General features: G+C 40.1%; 1 protein-coding gene across 2 annotated transcripts; it reads right to left on the bottom strand.

Moving 5' to 3' along the window:
- Nucleotides 1-562: 562 nt before the first annotated feature.
- Nucleotides 563-20,958, bottom strand: GTF2H1 (general transcription factor IIH subunit 1). 2 transcript variants are annotated; one of them, XM_014959999.1, is made up of 14 exons: nt 20,790-20,958; nt 18,755-18,947; nt 16,155-16,317; nt 14,116-14,209; nt 13,307-13,456; nt 12,359-12,438; nt 10,959-11,089; nt 9,718-9,805; nt 8,339-8,427; nt 7,402-7,519; nt 6,481-6,571; nt 4,932-5,047; nt 3,944-4,036; nt 563-3,338 (listed from the first exon to the last, which is right to left on the bottom strand). In XM_014959999.1, the coding sequence occupies exons 1-14, from the start codon at nt 20,941-20,943 to the stop codon at nt 3,252-3,254; spliced, it is 1,647 nt and encodes a 548-aa protein (XP_014815485.1). In that variant the 5' UTR covers nt 20,944-20,958; the 3' UTR covers nt 563-3,251. The 2 variants fall into 2 exon arrangements, with proteins under 2 accessions (XP_014815485.1, XP_014815486.1); XM_014960000.1 differs by lacking the exons at nt 7,402-7,519; nt 8,339-8,427.
- Nucleotides 20,959-24,841: the final 3,883 nt, after the last annotated feature.

Raw genomic sequence — 24,841 nt, 5'->3', positions numbered from 1 at the left:
GAGCTACTCCGTGAGTGTGCAAGAAACTACTTGTAGGAATGGCTCCTGTGGAAAGATGTTGCTTCCTGTCTTTGACTGGGGTAGAGCTCCTGTTGACAGAGAACAGCCCAGCCTTTTTTGCGGTGCATCTGAGTATTTTCCTCTGCTGAAACTAACGGGCTACAAATAAGCTGAGCCAGACTTGTATTAATATCTGCTTTAAGTTATCCTTTCTCCATTACTAGCAAAGCTTGGATTTGTATGGCTGACAGACCTGAACCAACAGCTGCTGGATCAATATATGGAACAGGCAGATTACTAATCCCTGGAGACTTAAACTGGCTTTTGTACGATCAGGAAAAGAGGGACAGTAGCGCTAGTAATGGTGTAGGTTCCCTGTGCAGCAGAAAAAGTTCTTGGCCCTTAAAAACAAAATAACTTGGCAGTAACTGTATTGTAACCGTCTTGCTCAAAGGGACAGCTGAGCCAGTGCTATACACAGCTCTCTCCATTTAGACCTGACTAGAGCCTGTTTGGGATTTAATTGAACACCAGAAAACACGGCCTAAGCAGTAGAGAAGACTTGACTTTAAAATTCAGTAGGGTTTATTCTACAAATCTTAGATCAATGCCAATGATACAAGTTTTATGAATTCTCATTAAAAATACAAGTCAGTATAAAGATTCCAATAGTAATATAATGCATGATGATTCAGTTTCAAAACTTAAGGAATGAATCCGGGTTTTGGACCATGCTACAGAAAAGGGGGAAACACAATGTAGAAGAAAGAATATTTAGTTTACCTCCCTTACTTTAGGAGGGGCCTGTGCCTTATTGCCACGATACCTGAAAAAAGCAAAATGAAGTGCATAGCAGCCTTGCCTGTACAGTCTCTAGGCAAAACTGTTGAATTTAGCATCATAGTCCTCTTCCCCCCCCCTCCCAGTTCTGTTCATTAAGGTACATTTTGATAGCCTGATATCGCTATAATAACTTAAAGCTATTGCAACAACATCCCCCATAATGATTATAAACAACAATCCTTTGAACTTTAAAATGCTCTTGTGATGCACTGAAACTTTTCCATCGTGCTAACCATTTTGCCCAGTGTTTTCAGCAACACTAAATACTGATTCAAATCAAAGGTGGATTAGTTCCATGTTCAAAAATCTCCTATGTTTTTTTTTTTAAATGAAGTTTCAGTGCAGTCTAATACTCAAATGCGTTGTTCATAGCTTCAGGCACAGTTAGAATATAAACCAGACATATTTTCTTGAACCTAGCCCTCTGATATGATGAAAGCTTTTAGCTTTCACTAAAATAGTTGAAATTTGGCCACAGAATTGCTAGATCAAATGCTCTGGAGTTGGGGAGAACAAAACTACCCTTTCTTTCTGGGAGCTGCCTGCACTTACAAGAGGATTAGGCTTAATGAAGTCATACCCTAAGCCTAAATTTCAGAGAGTTTATTTATCGTAAGAGGTAACTCTTGACAAGAGATGCACCTCATCCCCCAAATGCTGTACGTACATCTGGTTTATTCCTAGTGACATTTTCACCCTGTCAAAAATAACGGGCATCTCTCTCGTTGAGCCCAGTCATTTCTTGTAGCAGAACATTAACATCACAGAGCAGGTATCATGCATATGTCTGCAAAAGCAGACGGGGAAACTAGGCTTAACAATATGCATACATTTCCAGACAGAATTTTGGTGCAGACAGTGACATTTAACTGAAACTGAGCTTTTACCAAAATAGTAGCATAATACAAAAATCCAAAAACACTGGGTAAAAAGAAGCTGCTGACTTCCACGCATCAGTTAAAGGAGAAACGTCCCTTGCATAAATGCAGCAGCAGCAGCACAGAACAAGCACAGACTTGGCTATACGAATACATCTTTCCTTCTGTAGGAATTTGCATGAATTCTCCACCCAACATCATTACTAGCATATATTAGCATCATACCAATGGTGGCAAAATCTGGTAGTATTGCCATCATGCAGGCTAATGGGAATTTATTCTGCCGTACTGAACACTGCTGTGCTTGCTTTGAATACGTATTGTCACTGATTTGTCTTTGTAGTAAATGTATCTTATACTCTAACAGTCACGTTTCGTCAGAAGTAAAAAAGTTCAGTAGCCTATACTGGGCTTTAGTACAGTCAAGGTGACAAGAAAATACAAGGATGTCATTAAACTGCATATATTATAGAAAACAGGTTTACTTTGCATTTAAGTCACATTTAATACAAGACAAGTTGGTCTGAAACTGTGAACTCATTCTATTTGGAACAAAGTATGGCACAGATTCCCAATACCTATGGACATCGTGTAAATAACACATTTTTCTCTTTGCAATGATTATCAACTCGCCAAAAATAGTGTAACAGTCAAAAGGGAAGAGTGAAGGAAAACACATTTAGGAGAAGAAATAAAAAATGTCTAAGAATTGAAAATAAATGACTTCTTTTGTAAGAAACTTTATTTAACTTCATTTTTAAAAATGCATTCTTTCCTCAGAACAAATGCCACTGTAAAAAAAAAAAAAAAAAAAGACTGCAGTAGCACACACTTGCACTCAAAGGAAAACATGCAAAACTGATGGCTGAAAAAATTCTGCATAAAAATCCAAGACTTCAGGCAACAGTTTGCCCCCATGTGCCTTTAGGGACCCCAGACCATAACCGGCTTTCAGTGCAATGTCTCTTGCTTCCAATGGGTGGGGAAACATATGGCAGAAGCTTGTCTTCTGACAGCTACACTCTCCCAGATGTTTGAAGCAAAAACAGTCTCAGTTGTATTTTTAAAGTATCATTGTTAAATTGTTGCAGAAGGTACAAACAGAATTCAATAAAATCTCAGAATCCAGTGAAGAAAAATGCTTGAGTTCTACCCTGTGCCATACACTTCTTAAAAAAAAAAAATTAGACAGAAAAACAGATTTTATTAATACACCCTCTTTAATTTCTTTATTTCTGAAAGCAGCTCTTTATGCAAATCAAAAGCAGTTCCTGAGTAACTGCAGTAAACAGTGTCTTTTAAATATTTTTGCGCCTCAGCTCTTCGATTTTGGTTCTTCCTTGTTTTTCTCCCTAGTTTTCAAGTTTAATCTCAGTTCTTTTTCAAAAATGTGCAAGTTCAGTTAGCATCGTTTCCAGAAGTCCACAGCTTGCAGGTCTTCCTGCGACAACTATAAGATCTGCACATATGCTAGGTTGTACTCCTACACCTATTGCAGATGTTGCTCTCAAACCTGTACAGCATGCATCTTCACGTCTTCTTCAGCATACGCCGGGACTGCCATGTATGGAACTTATTGTAGGCCGTCTGCAGCATCTCTTCTATATGACTTACCAACTGAAACATTAAGAGGGGGGGGGAAAAAATGTCACAACCACTGGAAAACAGATCCCCTCCCCTCCCTTTGACCAGTCTTCAGTTGGACTCTTCCTTTTATTCACTAAGAGTAATTTCACTAAAATCAGAGTTGTGCCAGATAGAGAAGATGGCCTCAGATAAGAGGCTCTATTGCAAAGTATCTGTAGAGGGAGCAGTTCAGAGAGCGGCTGAGCTGAGAAGGTCACAGGGAAGTGACACTTGATTGTGCTCTCTGTTCCAGTATTTTGTCTGTGACCACTTCAAGTCTGACATGGTGGGAGACAGTTTTGAAGTTGCTAAAGTTCTACTTCGTGATGGAAGTGAAAAACAAAACGTGACTTCTGCTTTATGTTGTCTTATTTGGGTAACTTCAAGTTATAGTTCTTGACAGTTTCTGGTATTACTCAGCAAGTTATACAGGGAGGGAAGACATGCTTAACTGTGTACCCAATTTCCCTCTGCCCATTTCCTAGTTAACAAAAAACTTAAAATGCCCTAGAAGTAACAAAGCTACCATCCTCTGATAATTATGATTCAAATTATTAATATGCACCTATGTAATTAAACAGTATTTTCCCCCTTACATTTGTGCTTAAATACTGTCTCCGAATCTTTTCTTGGAATGGGCAGAGCTTTGTAACCTGAAATCTTTCCAAGTTGCTCCTCATTTTCACAACCTGAAAGAGAGACAGAAATCATTATTATAATCACTTGTACAGAAGTTTCATTTCCTTTAACAAATTGTTCTCCAATAAAACACCTTGTAATTAATTCTGGGGGCTACTTTAAGTATGTATAGTTTGAGGAAGAAAGGTTATTAAAATATCAGTCCCTAACAATCCTTGAGTGCATACTTATTCTTGAGGCAAGTGCAGTATGACTGAAAGTGCAGTGTGCCACTGTTATCATTATAGTTTGGCAGTAAATACTATAGATAAGATACTCACAGAACCATCTTTTTTTGCTCTAAGCAAAGCCAGTACCATGGATTTTCAATCCACATTTTGCAGCAGAAAATCCAACAGATCTGAATGCAAATGTTTATTTTTGTGATGCATATTGAAGAATAGCAACAGAAAAATAGTTACAATCCTATGCCTGGTCGTAAACAGACATCTCTTCTCGAAGGCAACTTTGTTCTGAAAAGCAACGTCTGTTTTGAAGCTATGAGAGTGATTTTTGCAATGGATAGAAGAATATGGAAAACTTTCTTGTTACTGTCACTGTGAAGGTTATGTCTTAGAGTTGGGGAAGGGGGGGGGCTTTAATTTATGTGTGTTAAACTGGCAATGAAAAATCTGCAGCTGGAATATAGCTGACCATTCTGCTTGAAACTAGCTTAGCCCCCTTCAGGAGAAGTTGCTGTAACAGGCATGCTGCAATGAGGATCATTTTAACCAATAACACCAGCAGAACTGCTGGAAAAAGCAATGTTTTACATTGTTTTGTGACTGTCAGCTCTAGGGCTGAGGCACTGCTGCATTGGTTTAAAGCATATGTATTAGTTTTACGCTTCAAGTTAATGACAGTCATGCTAAACCCAAATCTGGCCACACGAGTGCCATGTCTTACCTTTTCTTCTAGGAATGGCGTGTTAACAGGAAAGCAGGACCAGAAGTGTCGTAGCAGTTCCCCTACTGCCACATACAAGTGTTTTAGTTCACACTGAACATCATTTGGCACCATCTCTGCAGCAGGAAAAAGATTTTGTCACATCACTCAAAACTGTCACATGAAAAATGAGAATGTAAGGCTCACAAAGGAGTTCAGCAATATATGCTTGTACTAGAATCCCAGAAAGGTTGGCTGGGAGGGAACACTGAGATGCATCACACCTGAAGGAGGACTATCAGCAGTATTAGATTAGGTCAGTCACTATTTATGGCTATATAGTTGGAAGCTTATATATTAAAGAAGGGAGATTTATGGCAGGCAAAGAATGGACACTAAACCTAGGATTAGAAGTTGTTTGTATTGTTCTTAACAACGTGGCAGTACTGCTGCTGGGACCAGCACCCTATTCTCCTCTCAGCTTGATACTAAGTACTGTGTGGTAGATACTGGAAGGTTTTCACTTTCTCTTATGTTGGCAATAAGAGTATGGTCACAGCATGTGGAAGATGAAAGATCCAGGCAGGAACAAGGAACTGTATCCCAGATCCTCTTAGAGAAGAAAGAGTGACAGGGTTCAAGAACAAGGAAGGAACCACAGTTGTAAAAACCAAAGGCAAAAGCACAAGCAGTCATTGAAGACAACAGGAGCATAGGGAATAGCAAACTCTAGAATGAGGCTCTTTAAAAAAAAAAAAAAGGTGGTTAAGCTCAAGTAAGTGGAGTGTAGCCCCCAGTATGTCAACTGGGACAGGTAAGAAAGCCTCGCTACTTTTCTTTCAGTACCATAACGAACTCATATTTGCTTTTTCAGCTGTCTGAATTAGTTTCTGCTGTTCTTCAGACCAAGTAACACATTAAACTGGAGAACTGTTATAAACCCTGCTTGTGAGACTAGGGATTCACCTGCTGTGAGACTAAAGAGAAAGGAGCTCAAACTGGCAGGAATGTGACAACAGGGATGTAATGGGTGGCTGAATGGAGATGTGAGGAGGAGGGGTTGTCTGTTTTGCCCTTGCAGTCTAGTTGTCCTTTTTCACAGCAAGCAGTGGATCTGAAACACAGGCTGCAAAAAAACCTAGTTCCAGACAATTATCTAGACCTCACCTCCTTAGAGCTTTCCCAGAGTATGCCTTTATTTTCTAAAAAAAAAAAAAAAAAAAAAACACACCAAAAAACCCCACAAAAAAACCCAGAAAAAAGAAATATGAAACAAGCAAAACCCATTATCTCTAAGAGGACTTAGTATCAAGTGCATCCTTCATCACTTGCTCTGTAAAATTTTCTTATTCACTTGCCTCAGCACTGGTGTAGCCAGTACCACACTCATGGTGTGGCTGGCTGGTTGCTTTTCTTTTGTTGTTGTAACCCAATATTATTCCAGCTACGTGTTTCCAGAATTTCCTTTATCACTGTAACACATTCTAAGAGGGAGATGAAACAGCAAGCCAGGTACTGCTGTATAATGCAATAAGATATGAATAAAGTATTATACATCCTAAAGCCTTACGGTTTATGGCTTGCTGTGTTCCACCCTGCATAAGTGCTCCTCCAGGTGACAAGACTGCAATAGTGCTAGTAGCATCACCACTTGAAAGAACCTAAAGGGAGAGAGGGAACAATTATTTCAGACAGCTTTTTCGACAAAATCTTTTAAAAATAAGTTGTATTTGAACTCCAATGGCAAAGATACACTTGAGCAGACTCAATGGAAGTTCTGATGAAGGATCTGCTCTCCTCCAGAATTAGAGAATTAGTGCCTTTAAGTGCTATAGCTCATTATCAGTGAAAGCTCTCCAATTAACTACAGGCAAACAAACCTTTAGCTAGTACATGAACTGGCTGTGACAGAGGACTACTACCTACATTCACAGTTGTGGCTGCTTTACTTTGGGCCAAATCTAGTTGACTAACAGAGGAAGTTCAGATACTGGCTGGGGAGATTGGCTACATGGCTGTGCTGCCCTCCAGTTGCCAGGAGAGAGTTCCTGTGCAGCCTACAGTGAGATCTAACATCCTACCTAAGCGTACGGGGGATTGAAAGACCTGTTCAGTTATAAGCCTGCTTACTATGACCTCCTAAAACCATTACAACCTAAATTTCACAGGGTGGGATCAGTGACACCAAACTATGCTTCGTGTTGCATGCCCGTCCTGCTTTATTACTTTATAATTTTACTATTTCCTTAAAAGAATGTGGTAACCGTAGAACATAACTGAATATCAGCAATGACTCAGTTTCCTGTTTACATTTTAAACACAATAGCTCAGAAGGTTCACCTGAAGTTCTAAAATGAATTGCATAACATAAACCTATTGGAGATAATGGAGTTTCCCCCGAAAAATTAAAAATTCCAGTAGATGTGAGACAAGATTATATAGAAAACAAGATGCTAACAAGAAGGGAATTGGTTTCAGTATTCTTCCATACCTGAGTTAGTTTAGGTACATATGCTTCCATTTCTTGCCTAATACTATGAAAAGAATTAATTATATCCTGACTGGTTGCATATTGCTGTGATTGAATTGGAGTTGGACCGTGGTAATACCTGTGAGTTGAGAAAAGGAGAGAAAAGTGCATTAATAGGAGTGTTGGTAAAACAGAGGCCAAACTCAGTGGATGGTTCTTCAAATGTTGCTAATTTGAGCAGTTTTGCAGCTGTTGATGCTACTATCTAAATCTTAGTCATTGACAAGGTAAAATACATTGCCATGTGGGAAGAGGTTGGGTTAGGGATGGTATGGCAGCAAAATGAGAGAAGAGCCATCCATGCCACCTGGTTTGTGGAATATCACTAGAATGGAGAAATTCACAGGACTTTCAATTGAAACTAACCTAAATTAATTAGGTGCATGTTTGGAACCGCTCTCTTTCCTGTAGTATCACTCCTTTTCTAAAGTTGTATCTATGGTTCTCAAACTCAAAAGTTTAGAAAACAAGAGGACTATTACTACAAAAACACTAGAGCAGTGAGCAGTCCAAACTATCCCGACTGTGCTTTTTTTTTTGCCTGGCAGTGGATTTCCTTGGAATTTCACATGTAACACATATTTTTCAACTGTAAGCTGCAACAAAGTGCTGAACCATGAATATAAAGTCTGTTAGACTTTAACAGAAATTACATGTCACAATCCTTCAAGTTGGCTTACAGACTTAACTTGCTGAAAAGCAAGATGAAATCAAAATACAAATTTAAATGGGAATTATTTGTAAGTTGGTTTATGCAGCAGTTCATATTAGGTTTCTAAACTTAGCCTAAACACATTGGAGTGTAGCACAGTAGAGACTAAATCAGCTGATTCTGTGCAGGCTGTGATGATGCTAGATTGAATACACTGAAATGGCTGTGCATATTTTGTTAACTTACCTATCAGACTTCTTTAAGTTTAGTGCAATAGTTTTAACGGTATTATTCTTTGTTAGATCTTCATATTCAATGGACTCCTGCAGTTTCACCTAAAATAAGCCAAGTAATTATACACATTACTATACAATTTGATGCATCTAGTGCTTTTTTTCCAATTCACTGAGTTTGAGCAGAAGGGTTACTAAAAACTTAAATAAAATGAAGTGTGGAATGGTTCATGTCTACCCTCCAGAGGTAGTAGTGACCAATATTGTTTAAAGCGTGCAATTTGGAATTCTTGGCACTACCACTTTTTCTGCAGATTCTGCCCAAAACTTGCAGTCCCTGCCACTTCCAAAAAGTGGTCTGGTATACACAGCTCATTCCTTGTGCTTTTTATGTCCATCTATCTCCAGACTAGCAGAAATAGTAATGATTTAACGGCTGGGGTACAAGAGTGCAGGGCCCAAACCGTATAGTTACCCAAGCTATTTGTTGACAGCAAGGCTAGAGCATTAGTGGTGAGAGGCACAGTGATAGCAGATTTGTACAGTGAGAAAACTACTTCTGAAGTTTCCTACTCTTATGCTACACTTTCACTTCTCTTTTCATCGCATTTATTCTAGTCCTGGTATATTGCTTATTCCCCAGTAAAAACTGCAGCTTTCAGGAAAGTCAAAGCTGTTGACTACCTCAACATTGAACAAAATGTGTATTCTACAGCCTTTTCTCACAATATATGCAGCCCTGAGTCCCTCTGGCATTTTCTATTTAGGCTGTCAACTCTAGGAAGAGTATTCAGTTCAGTTTTATAACAATTACAGCACTCTTTTTCTACTTTGTGAGCTGCTTTGTTTAGTTTAAACCAGGCTGTTGCCCTGTATTTCAGTGCACACATTCAGTTTAACCTCACTTTAGCTTCTGATCTTAAGATGAAGGCTGCCATGTGCCAATTTAATTATCCCCCCTGCAAACAATACACTTGATAGATTAATATTGGTGCTTGAACACAAGTATCTCTTTGAGATGGATGTTCTCTAAAAGTTTTCAGCCATTTAAGGCAAAAATAAAGGGGGGGTGAGAGTAACAGAACTGCACTGAATGGAAAGAACCAGATTTCTGGATCCAATCAGAAGCATGTTGGAAATTTTGTACTTTCATTGGGCACTACTGAAGAGATAAGTTACACCTTGAACTGTTGTTCTGTTTATTTGTGTTTACTAAGAGAGATACAAAGTTTCTTACAGGCCCCTCAGGTTCTTATTCGATATACTTCTAAGCAAAGCTAAATAGGTATCACTTTAGATGCATTATAAAACAAGAAAGGAATCTTCAGCAATCTTTTGAGTGACAAAGCTTCCAGTTCCATTCAATTAGAATTGCATCAGCTAACATTATACCTTTTTTATTGGTGGCTGAAAGAAATCTGAATCCCTGGAGTTTCCATCCGTACTGCTGGTCTCACTGCAATGGTCATTTTGTGCTTCTCTTAAAATAGAGAAACAGCATTAAGAAGAATTCACCTCACAGGACACTTAAGATACAAGCTAGAGACAAAGTAAATACATCTGTTTCAAAAAATGTATACGCATGTTCACATACTATATATCAACTTTTTTCCCCTCATGTCTTCATTTCTAGAAGTTGATCTAGACAAAAGGAACCAACTCCTCTAATAACCATGTTTGTCAAGGGGGAAATTCAACAGCAGGGGAGGGGGCTTCTCCCTCTCTTCAGAAAATAGCAGCATGAGAACACTGCAACTGGGACACAGCAAAATCGTGATTAAGTTAGAAACATTTTGCATATACACTTATGCCAACCAAGTATTATAACTACAGGAGCCCTGAGATCCTACTGTTTCAGAATGAGAGCTATTTTTCATCTCTGAACTAAGAAACACACATTACCCAGAAGAGATTGTCCACTGTTCAATTTGTGCAAGACAGAAAAACATTATGAGGGAGCACAGCTACACAGAAGTATTTAATTAAGATCTCCCACAGGTAAGCTCTGTAGGATTTGGGTAGAGCAGTAATCCTTTGGTGGTTGTTTATAAACCAGCTGTAAAGCAGACTTCAGGTCAAACCCATTTCATACCTCTTTTAAGAAGTTTCATTTGTGAAATTTACCATATGTACACATAACCAGCTGATACTTTTTAATTTGGTCAAGGACAGGGTACTAAGCTGTAGGAATCTTTCATCTGATCCAGCTGTGCCATGCTGTTCTTGCTTCTTCATTTACTTATGCCCATGCACCCCACCACAGGAAGCCCCAGCAGACCTGCTCCTGGAAGGCAGGTAATAGGAGCTCCCTACACTAGGCCTGCCCTCCACACAGCAAACACAATACCACTTCTGCAGCCTTCGCCAGGGCCACAGAACTAAGGCAGAAACATCCTTTGCTTTTTTGATCTGCTTTGTTTGATAGCAACTCAGCTAAAAATAGTGTTTGTCATCTCAGACAGCTCTGAAGAACTTCTATAAAGTAAAATGGAACCTAAAGGTATCTTCATTTCTAGAGAAAAATACTTCATCCATAAAAATTAAAAGAAAATGAGTAATCGAAGCTGTAATTTCCTTTTGGAAATTCCTTAAAATTTGTTACAAACAAGCTTTTACACAACATTGAAACTTACTGTTTCCTGAGGCCAGCTGCAAGGACCATGGCACTATGATGATTAAAGCGTTTTATAATGGCAGCATTGCTACTTTCTCTAGCGGATTTTGAGGCATTTGATGTAGAGGCCACAGAAGCAGCACCATAGCCCTGCAAAGAAAACAACATTAGCTACCTCCTGCCCCAAAACCAGAGGGATGATTCTTTTTTCCATTGAGTTGGGAAGCCCGTGTGCCACCTCCTCTGAACTTTACGGAGTCATATTGCATCATTATTTGAAGTGGTATTTTCCTGTCTTCCTCCCACTGTCACCTTATGTACTTTGAAGAAACTCTGCAGACTATTTTATTCTGCCAGCACTTGGCATTTTAGAGGTGTCAGAGAAGAAAAAAATTCTTAAACACATAGTTTTAAAAGACCATGATCTAAGTAAAACTAGAACAGCTTAAAAAAAATATTAAGGATCACCTGTACGAAACAGAGCACTGATGGCAAGTAAGAGCTAGCAATTGTTTTACTGGCCTCTTTTTTACATCTTGTGGGACACCAGCAGCCTGCAGGCTAAATGACACCTGTCAGGACGATGAGATACCACTAGGAACTCAAAAAACTTGACGCCTTAATGCTGGCAGTGTTCCCCAGTTACCAGGTGGCTGAAGGCAACTCGCTTTACCCCAAGCTCAGTCTCATGCTTGCAGTTAACCAGCCTTAAAGCAAACTAGGGCAGTTTGCACAGTACTGCAAACATACCTATCCTAAATTTCTAGTCCAGTTTCAAACTCAGCTTTGTACAGCTCTTACCAGGAAAAAAACCTCAACTTAGACATGCAGCATCATTATTAATTACAACTAAAAAGTTTAAGTTAAATGAACTGCAGAAAGGTGCATCTGTAAGTTATCTCACATTATGGCACACCATTTATAACAATTGTTTTAATTTTTACTTGGAGGCAGGTAATTAAACAAAGAGAACTGTATGAAGTGTCCTTAAAGTTAAGGTGAATCAAATAGCAATGTTCAAAGTAAGACCAAATGGAAAGACTTTTTCCTGTTTTGTGCTACTCTTCTGTACATTGTCACAGCTTCTAAAAGGTAGGAAGAAACCAGAAGGCCCACTTCAGATAAAAAAAAGCCATCGAAGTGAAACAATAATTCTTTATTTAAAGGAAGGAAATCTTGCTTTTATACCCAGCACACAAAGGCAGACACCTGAGGCACACAGGTCCATTGGCCCGGTTTCCATTTCCATTATACACATACAAGTGTATAAATGTTGAGTACCCAACCATTGCAGCAGCCTAGTAAGTTATGTGTTTTAGAATCTGCACCTGTAGTTATTTTAACAGGAGATGGACTCATTTGCTCCTTCAATGAAACTAAGGGCTGGAGGGGGTGGGTGGGTGTTTGCCAAATACTTACTTCATCTAATGTTTTATCTTCCAAAGCTGTTAAATCTATCAGAGGGTTTTTTACCCCTTGAGACACCATTGTTTTTAACCCTGTATGAAAAAAAAACATGAAAAAACGTATTCAAACAAATAGGAATAATTGTGGAATTATTAGATTATAGTTAACATTTAAAAGGAAAAGACAAAGGTTCTGCAGATGCCCAAGTATCACTGTGACTAAAACTTTCATCCCTTTTCAAAGTTCCACTTAAAATAAGCAATAAACTTGGAAAGTTATAGTAAAAGATCATTCTACTAATTAGCACTCTTTCGTGAACTTCTACACATCACTGAATACTGTTTGGTAAAAAAAAAATTAAATAATTGAAGGTACAGTTATATTAGTTGTGTTAGTGGGAAATGGAAAGCCTTAATTGTGTGTTTCTTCTAATTTCAGAACTGCTTTGCTGCCCTGTCTTGGGTAGAATTCTTGGTAGAATTTATATCTGGTGATAGCTTTCACTTGTGAAGGGTTGTGGATTCCTAGTAGAATGCTTTCATTAGTCAGAATGCGTGTTAAAAAATGATGTTAAGTGGAGGTGTTTAAGGCCAGGCTGGATGGGGCTTTGAGCAACCTGGTCTAGTGGGAGGTGTCCCTGCCCATGGCAGGGGCGTTGGAACTACGTGATCTTTAAGGTCTCTTTCAACTCAAACCACTCTATGACTCCAAAGGCTAATTTGTTTCAAGAAAGGCACTCGCTATTAAATGTGCTAAGAATACCAAAGTGATAGCTAACTTTCAATGTCAATCTGTAGCTTTCATTTTACAGTTCAACAAAAAAGATGCCCAGTAAGTGGACATAAAGAAAACTTTTGACTGCAGCTTTGCTACGTTTACTATCTATACCTTGAGTGTTGTGCTCTATGATATGGCCAAGACTATAAGAGCCTACTGCAGAAACAGAGTAAAGCAGCTTACCTTTTTCATCCAGTTTGGCACATTCTGCAAAGAGGTCTTTTGAGCCTGTATTGAGCCTGTCCCGATGGAAATAATGAGACTGAAAAAATCGTGTCCAGAATTCCCTCTCGGTCATATTATGTGGAACATTTTCTGCATATTTCATTTTTACTGTGAACAAAACCCATACTGATTACACACTGTTCCGCAAATACTAATACATTATTTTATGTTCAAATACTAATACATTATTTTATGTTCAAAATTCCTTGCTTGCTTCCTTGCTTTCTGTCTAATGCTGCCTTCATTTATGCCAATTAAATGTATGGGAATGCAGTAGGTAAGCATGAGCTTTTATGCTCTTTTATGCCCTACAGTGCTAGTTATTGCTTTGAAAAGAAATGCATGTAACAGTAGTCTGAACACTCTAATTTGAATTGCACACACACAAGAAGTCTGATTTGCCAGAGTTGGCAAAAATCAGATGGCAATCAGATTCTTTTCCTCACAAAGGTGATTCAATGAAAAATAACAATTAATTTAAATGCTGAGTAGGAGAGTATCATGGGAGCCAAGAAACTACTCACATTTTAAAAAAAAGTCAATGCAACAAGTTAAAAAGTTTATGAAATCAAGTTTTCATTTCCAAATGAAAGCAAACACATGCTTTTTCCCATCCCTCAGACAAGGCAGGGAAAATCATCCAGAAGACTGAAGATATGGTCCTTTATACTTCCAGGTTCAGCCTAACATTCTAGTCTTCCCACAGTAAGACAGTAAAAAATAAATTTTAAATGTACCTATTTAAAGCAGTGAAGCAGTATTCTTACCTGCAGGATATGTTCGGAATATGGACTCAATAATATCTGAAGTCAAATTATACCTCAGACCGTTGCAGCCATCTGTTTGAGGCCGTACATCAGCCTAAGAAAAAGCATACAGGGAGGAAAATCAGTCACATCTGAATGCCTTCTGTAACTGGAGAATTAAAAAACCTGGCATCTTGCAGTCAAATTCTGTTGCAGATAAAATAATCCTCCTCCAATAATCCATAGCATATTTGATCACAAATAGGTATTTTTTAAAATGAGAAATGAAAGAGCATGCATTAATTACTTTATTATACTTAAGACTTAAGGGATGATTCAACAAATAGACCATAAGCTTTAGAAGACGAAAAACAAAGACCACACAAACCACCACACCACCTAAACACACAACAACAACCAAACCAAAAATCCATCACCCACCCACTCAGCAGCCCACGACAAACCAATAATCTTGGGCACTAGAGCATGCCCTGAAGAACCATGTCTACACGTTTCTTAAATACCTCCAGGGATGGTGACTCCACCACGTCCCTGGGCAGCCCATTCCAATGCCTGACAACCCTTTCAGTAAAGAAATGTTTCCTAATATCTAACCTGAATTTCCCCTGGCATAATTTGAAGCCATTGCCCCTTGTCCTATCATCTGTAACTTGGGAGAAGAGACCGACCCCCGTCTCTCTACAGCTTCCTTTCAGGTACTTGTACAGAGCGATAAGGTCGCCCCTCAGTCTCCTCTTCCCCAGACTGAACAACCCCAGCTCCCTCAGCCTCTCCTCGTAAGACTTGTGCTCCAGACCCCTCACCAGCTTCGTTGCCCTTCTCTGGACCTGGAGTCAAAAGAAGGTACACTTAGTTTAATATATCCTTGTTTCAAAGTTAAAATAGGCATGCTTACTGTACATGCCTCATCTTTTGTTGTTCATTCAAGAATTCAGATGAATGTCACAAAAAAGGATTTATGGCTCTTACACCTAATTTCTTTATACACTAAAAGCATCTCAGTATAATTGATAAGTAACACTGAATTTAAAAATTGAGGGCAAACCTTAGTCAGAACTTGCAAATTAGATCTCAGTGATCTCTTTAGGAAGCTCTGGAGCAAGTAACTGCTCAGTCCAATTCTCAGTAACAGGAAAAGTACATGATTGCATATGCTGCTTCCTTTTCTTTGTTTTCCTGTATACCTAAATTCTAGTTTTTGTACCACCTTCTTCCTAGGGAAACACTCATTCTGAACAGAGCCAGATAGATATTTTAACTTGAACTAGGACACACAATTATCTGAAGTTTTCTTCTTCACAAACGCAGAGTACGCAAACACAACCAGTTACTTTAAGAAAGCTTCAGTTTTGAAGGTTTGGATTTGGTTGGGTTTTTTTTTTTATGTTAAGGCGTAAAAATAATGAGACAGAAGATCAGAGCACTCAAGTTCATTTGGTAACTGATTCAGGTATTTCTAGGGGGAAAAAACCAAGTCTTTGTACAGCAGTTAAGTCATAAAACGACTCCCACCTCCTCTTTTCCTCCCAACCCCTTATGTGTGCACAGTCGTTATAAAGGTGGAAACTGGATTCCAGCTGAAGAGTCATAATCTGTATTAATTTTGTTGCAGAAGTAGAAACACATCTCTGTGGGAGGAATCTGAAGATTGTACCTAGATTACTGAAATATGGTTTCTACAAAAGCTGCAACAGGTACTTTTTCTAACTTACAGACTTAATACTCTATAATCTAGTAAATTCACCATTATTCCTGTTTTATGGAAGGCAGAGCAGCAGTATAAACAACATCTGTCTATTGTCAATTTAAAGTTCAAATGTAGCATCTTAAATTGACAAAATTTTGAGGTTGCAGATTTGTGTAACTTTTTTTTTTCTACTTTACACTTGGAATAGTCTAATTAACATGCAGAGAGATGTTAAGCTGAGGAACCAGGAAAGAACAACATTAAAGTATATGGGAAGAAAGTACATGAGCAGAACTCTCACTTTCCTCAATTTGTTTGCTCTAAAATCCTTGAAGTTAGAGGTTCAACATACCAGAAATGCTGCAGAGATGCCCACTTCCTGCTTACTAGGTGCTGCAGAATTATCCCCGGCATTCAGGCTTAAACGGTTGGCCCAGAATTCTTCAGCACTGATTACTTGGCTCACAACAAGGTCTTTATAGAGCTGAAACAAAACAGGATCTTCTTGCAGCATTCTGGTAAAAGAATGTATTGAATAGAATTGAAATGCTGCAGAATAAATCACTAGGATTTCCATAACTAACAAGTTAACAAAAGGAACAAAAACTAACTTTTCTTTCAAAATGCTGTGCATTTCCTAACAAGACTGTATAAACAACCAGCCTCAATGGCTATATTTGTTTCAGAAGACTTAAGAAAGGACTAAAAAATATTTAAGGAACAGCATAAAATGCTAGAAAACAGTAATGGCTAGGAAAAAAATAATGTGGGATTAACATCTTGTCCTAAAATGTTATGTGGTGCACTTGTGTCTTTGCACATCCAGGACAGCAGTCTTCTGAATTGTAAAAGCACAAAGAATTTTCTTGAACATCCGTAACAAAGCTCTCAGGGTGCAGGAGGAAAAAGGAGATTTCAGCACTCTCCAATCCTTAAATGTTTAAGATCTTACAATTCAGTAGCTACAGGTCTCCATTCTAGTGCAAGAGTACAGATTACAAAATATGCATGGGATAAAATACCTTAAAACATGCATTACCCTGAGTTGTTTGTTCATTTATGTTTCTGCTGGTGACGGTAGGATCTTCATCACTTAACTACCAAGTGCAGCACAAGTGCTACAGAAACATTCCGTGTCACTACTCCCACCAGGGAATTATGTTTACACAAGTTGCTATCCAAATACAAATTATCATCCTTACTATCTGAAATGCAAAGAATGTATGCGCAGGAAACTTCAGTTAATTCATGTTTAAGCAGCTTTTCATGCAGCTGTACACCTAATTTGAAACCCACCAGGTTTTTTTCTGGGAAACATGCATGCGTGTTCACAATCAGCCAATAACCTCAACAATCTTTAGCATGTACCTCAGGGTCTTCATCATTTGCAAGCCAAAAAAAAAAATATAGTATGTGATCTAGGGAAGAACATGGATGAACTGCATTCTGGACTGAATGAAGGTCTGCAGCTGCTCTAAGGGTGAAGTAGGATGAGGTGGAAGTGAAAGCTTTGTGGCAGGACATCCCTATTATGTTTTAACGGCCAAGGTTTTTCCAGTTTTTCCTGTTGGCACAGTTATGGATTAGTGGTAATTTTTACGCATTAGTGCAGCAGGAAGCAATCTGTTATTCTAATTATTCAATTAAACCTTGGAATTTTGGTACATACCTGACATATCAATAAATGGAGGCAGTGCTGCAGGGACTCTGGAGGTAGTATGTTTCCAGAACAGGTGGCAACCTTTTTGCCTCATCTGTTGCAAATTAAGCTAATGAAGCCCCATCACTAGACTTGGACTTCTAATCACCACAACAACAGGCTATGACTGTGTGCAGAGAGTTTGACTTTTCTGTAACTAGAAAAGCTCTTAATAGCACGTGGCATAATACTGTGAAACTCCATTTAAGGATACAAAGATTCAGAGATAAGACTGCTCATGTACTCAGTATTAATACTGACAGAAATAAGGCACGGAGCATAAAGAAACTAGTATGGCAACAGTGCCAAAGCAGTCTGCACTGCTGTAGACCCTAGTGGTCACTGCAGTCCTGGAACCAGTTAATCCTGGATGTGTCAGATCTCCAGCACGAGGGTTCTTGCCCTTCTGCTGGGAAATCTCCCATGTTTTGAAAAATTTAGCTTTAATTTAACCTAAGTTCAAAGCTAGACCAGTCTTTCGAAATGGCAGCTAGTATACACAGAATTCACAGGAGATGCTAGGATGAAGTGAAACTCATCTGGGGAGATACAGAGAGGGGTGTTCTGTGGCCACAAGATTGGTCTAACATAAACATTTTAAAGGAACAGAAGCATCTCTTAAAAGCCCTTTTGGGAAAAGGACTGAGGTCCTGAATGTCTTCTCAGAACATTTTTTAGAATAAACATCCTGTATGCCAAATAAATAACAAACTACTGGATCTCAAATGAGATGCATGAAAAGACCTAGCAATTTAGTAGAGTATAAAAAAAAGAAACCAGAAAAGAAGATTAGAGGGGGAAGAGGTTATACAGGAAGAAAAAAAAAAAACACAAAACCACACAAATCAAGGAAGGTGAGAACTTCTGGAAAAGGAAAAAAATAATTCTTTCAAGCAGTTTTTCTAAACTGATACATATACATTTGAGAAGACTAAAAGAGACAGACTGCCAGTTGGGTGCTTTCATCTCATAGCCATCAATAACAAAGACTGGGTAGCAGCCGGGCTGGCTGCCTTTACACCTCAAGAACGTGTCATTGAGAACACAAGTATAGTCTCAACACATTACAGTTATGTAAGCCTCAAGGAGCTGCTTCTAAATTGAAAGGAGAGAGATTTTTACTGGGGAAACAAATGTCGTAGCAGTAATGATGTGGCATTAACAACTGTTAGCAGAAATACACTACAGTTAGGTAACAATTAAAAAATAATTTAAAAAAACCCAACAAAACTTTAAGGTTCCTTTCCCTTTACCTGTTCTTCTCCTCAAGTTCTTTATTAGCTTTCCTTTTGAACTTGGGCAACAGTTGTTGAAGAAGATCCTTTACTGCATCTCGCTCTTTCACTGCTGTACTTTCATTGGAGAAGTGAAAGTTGGTTGTGTCCCCTGCATGCAATACTAGCTGAAGCTGAATTTTAGCTTTACCTTCTGGACTGATTTTCTGGCCTAGATTACACAGAAAATATTAATTAGCAACAGACAGTTAAGCTTATACAAGAAACTCTCTTCCCTAGAGTATTTGCTTATAAGCAGTCATCCAATTAAATACTATTATCCTGTGCACGAATTCCAGCCTTGAAAGTGGAACAGACAGTCTTCCCCTTAAATTAGTTTGCACCCTGCACCTTCTCTCTAAAACACAAGACACGGACACTGGTAAGCCCATTGCTCAGTATCCTTCAGCTACTGCTCAGGAGCCCTAATTCATCTTTGCATTCCCCACATCCTCCATTAGAAAACTGAGCAAATTAGGTTATCATCACCTCGACACTTTAACCTGGTACCAATCCAGGCTGCTGCTGAAAGGTGACAACCTCATTCTCCCTTTGCACTTCTTCCTGCTGCCTTTCTTGTATGCGTTTGTGCAGCAAGCTGAGCCAAGGAACTGATCCACTGAAAAGCACTTACTAAAGGGTAGCCCCCCTTTTGTTTTTCCAGACGGACCAGTTCCTGAAGAAAAGTGGTAAGAAAGCAGATGCAGGGTGGGGTAACAGCACCTCTGTTGACAGCAAAGGTATGCTGGTTTCAAATGGCATGCTAAGCACATTTAGCCATTAGTACTCCCAAAATCGATCCCCAATGCCTCCAAGGTGCTATTACACCCTCATGACTCATAAGAAAAACCTAACTCCTGCTTCCTTTCTCGTACCCAGAGGGAGCAGAGGCTAAAACAACTACCTTTACGAACTGCTGTGCTATATTGACTTCAATGTAGCACCACAAATGGCGCCAACCTAACTTTGAATCCTACCCCTTTCTCTAGTGCAAGTGGGGAGACCAGGAACCAGATGTCACCACTAAATCATCATCTCTACTACGAAGGTACAAATACTATCCCCTCTTTTTACTTCCATTTCAGATGAAAAAAAAAAAAAGAGAGAACATATTTCATCTAAGTTAAAAAGACTTCAGTGCCTATCTATGTAAATATTTAAAATATAAGCTGCTTAAATGTAAGTAAATAGCTAAATAAAAACTTCATAAAGTTGACTATTATAAGTGAACTGAGCTTTTAAACTCCTTATCATATTTGTATTAAGAAAACAGTATAATAGTTCTGATGCATCACGCACACTTTTGATCACGCTGCAGTATTTGTATTTGTCACTAAACTTTTACTAAGTGACACATCCAACTTTCTTTTTATTCCTTCTTTGGCATTTTACAGAACATGGATTATAAGAACTAATTGGAGCCAGAAAGGCAGAGTACTATAGACTTTTACTGTTCAGTTTTGACTTACAAGTGCTCTGCTATTGCAACAGCAAACGCTTATTTGGAATGTTACCAGTTAGGCCAAACTACAGAAGCTAGCACTTCTGAAGCTATGGTCTGTTGGATGAAAATAAAACAGCGAGGTTCACTTTATATGAAAATTGAAACAGCTTTAGCTGCATAGTTTAACAGATGACATGCCAGATAGTTTCTGTGTTAGATCCTGAAAATCCTATACTCTTCCTCAACCCTCCTCCCACCCTTGCCTTCATGAGCATATGGCACAGATTATCTTCCTGTTCAATTTATTGCAGAAGTTTATCAAAAGTTAATAGTAAATGCAGTATAACTTAAAATCTAAAGATGCAGTAGCATCCTTAACAAACTGGTGATACTTCACCATGGTCCTGATCTCTGCTGCTACGTAGAATAACCTAGTCAGAGCTTCAGATCCTTGCAATCTTCCTTACTTATCTTCTTTGCTGTACGACGCTTGCTGTAGGTTTGGATTCTATTTAAACATTTATTGAAATACTGCTTATTGAAGCTGGAATAGGAAAACTGTTCACTTACATTTTATGTCTGCATACATATGGCTGACTGTGAATCGGTCTTTGCCTTCAGGTGCCCATGCTATCCTTTCAGCCATAAGGTACAGAGCTCCATCTTGCTTCTTCTGACGTACCTTCTTTACGATCAGTAACACTTCTTCAGATGACGTTGCCATTGTGGCTAAAAGGAGCTATTAAAAACATACAGTTGAGCTGATTAGTACAATTATTTTTGCTGTAACTCTTTCACTACTCCTATCTACATCAAAGCATTAAAACCCACATTTACCCGTTAATGCCTACATCATTTTTGAAACATTCCAGATAAACACACTCCCCTCTGTCCGTACAATCAGCAAATTTATTTAAACAAAATATGCCAGCTGCCTAAATAATTAGTATAATTATATTGCTGATACTGCTTTTGCTCCAGTAAAAGACCCCCAAATCTTACATTTAAACTGATAACCAAATTTTCCTGTTTTAATGTGCCTTTACTGGTTTTTCAAGTTCAGAAGAATACTGAAGCTAAGCAATGACATAAATTCCAAATCTCCTCTGGCATTTGGCAGCAATTCCCTTCTTCAGTGTGAATGGCAGATGTTAAATCATTTCAGAAAGGGGAAGGGTACAAGGTACGTGAAAAATCATGGATTTTCTGCTCTCTGTGCTAAAGATAAGGTAGTCCCGTTACCTCCTGTTCTCATTGTGGTGGGGTTTGCCCAAGGCTCCACCAATGTTTTGTACTTGATTCCAGCTGGCCAGTTTCCTGTCCCTCTCCCCTAAAGTCTGAGGGACTAATGTTATACCTACTTCAACACAATGGTAATCTTGTCACCAGTCTCACATCAACAAGCTTTTTGATGCTTGCTGCGTTCTTCTCCCCAGCAGTCACTATCATTCCTCTCTACACGTTCACCCCACGGCCTTAAATTTCTGAAGAAATTAAGGACACTGCAAGTATTCCTACATTCTACTAACATACTGTTGTACACCTATCAAAAAATTATACTTTTGGTATGTTTGCCATAAATGTTTAGTACAATTTTGTACTTCATAAACTTTATTGATACGTAAAATAGTATTTTCAAATGCTGACAGCATGTTTCATGTGTTTTAGAATACCTGTAATATTTGCTGGGGCCTGCATCAAACTTCAAACAGCAATCTGCATCAGCTATTGCACTACTAGTAAGTGTCACAAAATGATAATTCTAAGCATTTAAATTCATGCACTTTTTTTTTCTTAAAAAAACCCAGCAGCAAGATAGGATATTTCACTCTGACAATCTGGCCAATACCACAGCATTCTGTTCAGCAAAAGTCTTACAAGCCCATTTCCGAAATGAGTTAAGTAAAATACTAAACGGGAAGACTTAATGGCAAAAGGGCTCTGCACTTAAGCTTTGCTCCTTCATCACTTCAGTCATCCAAAGCTCTGCCAAAGACATGAGTGACGCTGAGCTGAACGGGGGGTTTCACACCGGCAGCGCTGCAGCAGTCACTAGAACATGCTGTGCCACAGTCAGAGTAGGCCCCCTAATACTTTCTCAAAGCAAACTGCATGGCATGATTTCAGGACCGTTTCCTAGCATAATCCATTACAGCCTCCCCAGCAGCATTATTCTCTTTTAGTCGTATTCGCGCTTCCATTTTATGTCGTTTCCTCTTGCAGGTTCTGTAGTCTCTCCTCAGCACCTTATCCTTACTGGAAAAAGGCAGCTGCCCACAGACTCTATAATGTACTAGAAATTTCAGCATATGCAAGACTAAGGATTTTGACTTTTTTCTCCCTTCGTTACTTTACAGTCCTTTAAGGTCATTATTATCCAACGCAGTAGCAACAAAGCTACAGGATGCAAAAGAATTAAACCTGTACAGAACTGGGAAAAAAAAAAAAAGGAAAGCATTTCCATAGTCAGGCTCGTTCTGATGCGAGTCGCTTTGCTTTTCTACCATGCTGTTTCACCCACCTACAACCAGGGAAGAAAATGATCAGCAGCTACCAACTTCTCCTTTACAACCGCAGCGCTTCTAGCACACTACTCTGCATGTGCAATATGTGAATGCACAATTATCCCACAAGTGGTGTGTTCTACCTTCTGGGAGGGTGAACACACTATCTCACTGCTGTTCTTATTTATGTCATTGCCGTACTTCCTTTTTCATGCAGTAATGTATGGTGGCAGTAGGATGATACAACTCCCAAGCACAGTAACCATTACGCAGAATGGAGAAAACCTCAAACAGTACATCAGAAAAATTTTTTTTAAATATTAAGAGTGAGGATTTAGGAAAGTTACCGTCTGCCACTAGAAAACAAGATGGCTTCTTGCTACAAGAAGTACAGGAAAAATTCTAAAATAGAAATCTCGCCTAGCTGCTAAAAAAGCATGAGGATGGTCTCCTACTAACTGCAGAGGGGAGAGCTATGTCCTCGCTAAGCACACACAGTACACCAGTCATTTTCTTTTCTTTTGAACACGTAAGGCTTACTATGCAGACGGGTGAGAGCCATCAATGATCTATTCACGCCTGCCCAAATCTCACAACCACTATATTTAACAACTGAAGTTTCCAGGAATGAGTACTGCGGATGATGACACTGCTGCTCCAAGGGGCAAGAATTGCAACACGCATACAGAGAAATTCTGTTATTTTACAGCTTTACACGATAATTTTAACCTGCTGCTAAATGAAGGAACATTAGAGTTCTTCATCTGCAAATTTTGGAAGACAAACCCTTCTGTGGTTTAAGTATCTTCCAGAATAGGAAGGTCAGACAGTTTATTTTAAATTCCTCAGCAATGGTGCTTTTGAAGCGATAGTTAATAGTTCTGAACAGCACTTGGATCAATCAGTAGCCCTAACCCATGGGGTATGACTTGTTATCAAGCCTGTCTTGAGGATGTTAATTTCAGCTGCGGTTTATAACCGGCAAGGTCTATCAGGAAGCTTCAGTGTAGGCACAAAACAAAACAAAGGTCCTGTTGGCTTATTCACCTATAATCCCTCCCCTCCTAGCTCTGTGGGAGTGAACGCAGCTTCTGGAAATACTGTCAAATTCCAACCGCTATCCTTCCTCTACCACTTTTAAAACCAGGTACCTGTCTTCCTTGTTCTTTACAGCACCTATGCTGAACACTCTCCATTACCAGCGCTTCACTCCGGTCTCTTCCCTATTTTGTCAGGTTCTGAGCAGCAATAGAGGAAACCTTGACACATTTTAATAATCACGATTATTATTAGGCAGGGGCTGGCAGGCGAGCTCTGACAGATGTGATGCGGGCCTTGCTGCTGGGTTTCTGCTCCCCGCAGGGAACAGCACAGTGTCTACGCTAAGGGCCCAGCCTGAACCGCAGTGGCACGGGGCTGCAGCCGGGGGGGCCGGGAGCTGGCAGAGCAGCACCCGGGGGGCAGGGGCAGGTATTCCTCCTCTGTGGGAGGAACAGAGCTCAGCAGAACGGGGAGGCGGGAGCGGTGCCGTTTGCGAGCTGCGGGAATCCACGCTCTGCGGCCCTGAGGGGTCACTCCGGTCCCCCTTCCTCCGCATCACCCGCGCTCCCTGTAGCGCTTCTGCCGCCGGCGGAACAGCCCCGGGGACAGCCCCGGCAGGGCACCAGCGGCCCCGGCAGAAGGTGGCGGCGGCCCAGGAAGCCGCTGTGAGGGCACCCCTTTGTCTACGGCCCACACCCGCGGCCGAGCGCTCGGGTGAAACCCGGTGCCCCCCGGCCACGGTCCCGCCGGCGCAGCGCTGCCATCTTCCCGCCGCCCCGCTCCCCGGGGGGGGCTGCCGCCGCGCCTCTCGGTGCCTTCCCTCACGGCACCCCCGGCCCCGCCAGGCCGCTGCCGTTAGAACGGCGCGGCGGCTGGGAGCGGGCAGGGAGAAAGAGCAGGAGGCCAAAGGCCGCCGCGACACCTCCGCAGCGCGCCCGGCCCGCTACAGCGCTGCCCCACCACCCCCGAGAGAGGACCGCCGCGGCCAGGCAGGGGATCGGGCCCCGCTGCCCCTCGCACACACGCGCAGAGCGGCCGCCACCACCCGCCTCCCCGTCCCCCGCACCGGCGGGCTCC

The sequence above is a fragment of the Calidris pugnax genome, unplaced genomic scaffold (assembly GCF_001431845.1).
Source record: "Calidris pugnax isolate Ruff unplaced genomic scaffold, ASM143184v1 scaffold435, whole genome shotgun sequence".
NCBI lineage: Eukaryota > Metazoa > Chordata > Aves > Charadriiformes > Scolopacidae > Calidris > Calidris pugnax.
This window is presented reverse-complemented; position numbering and strand designations above follow the sequence as displayed.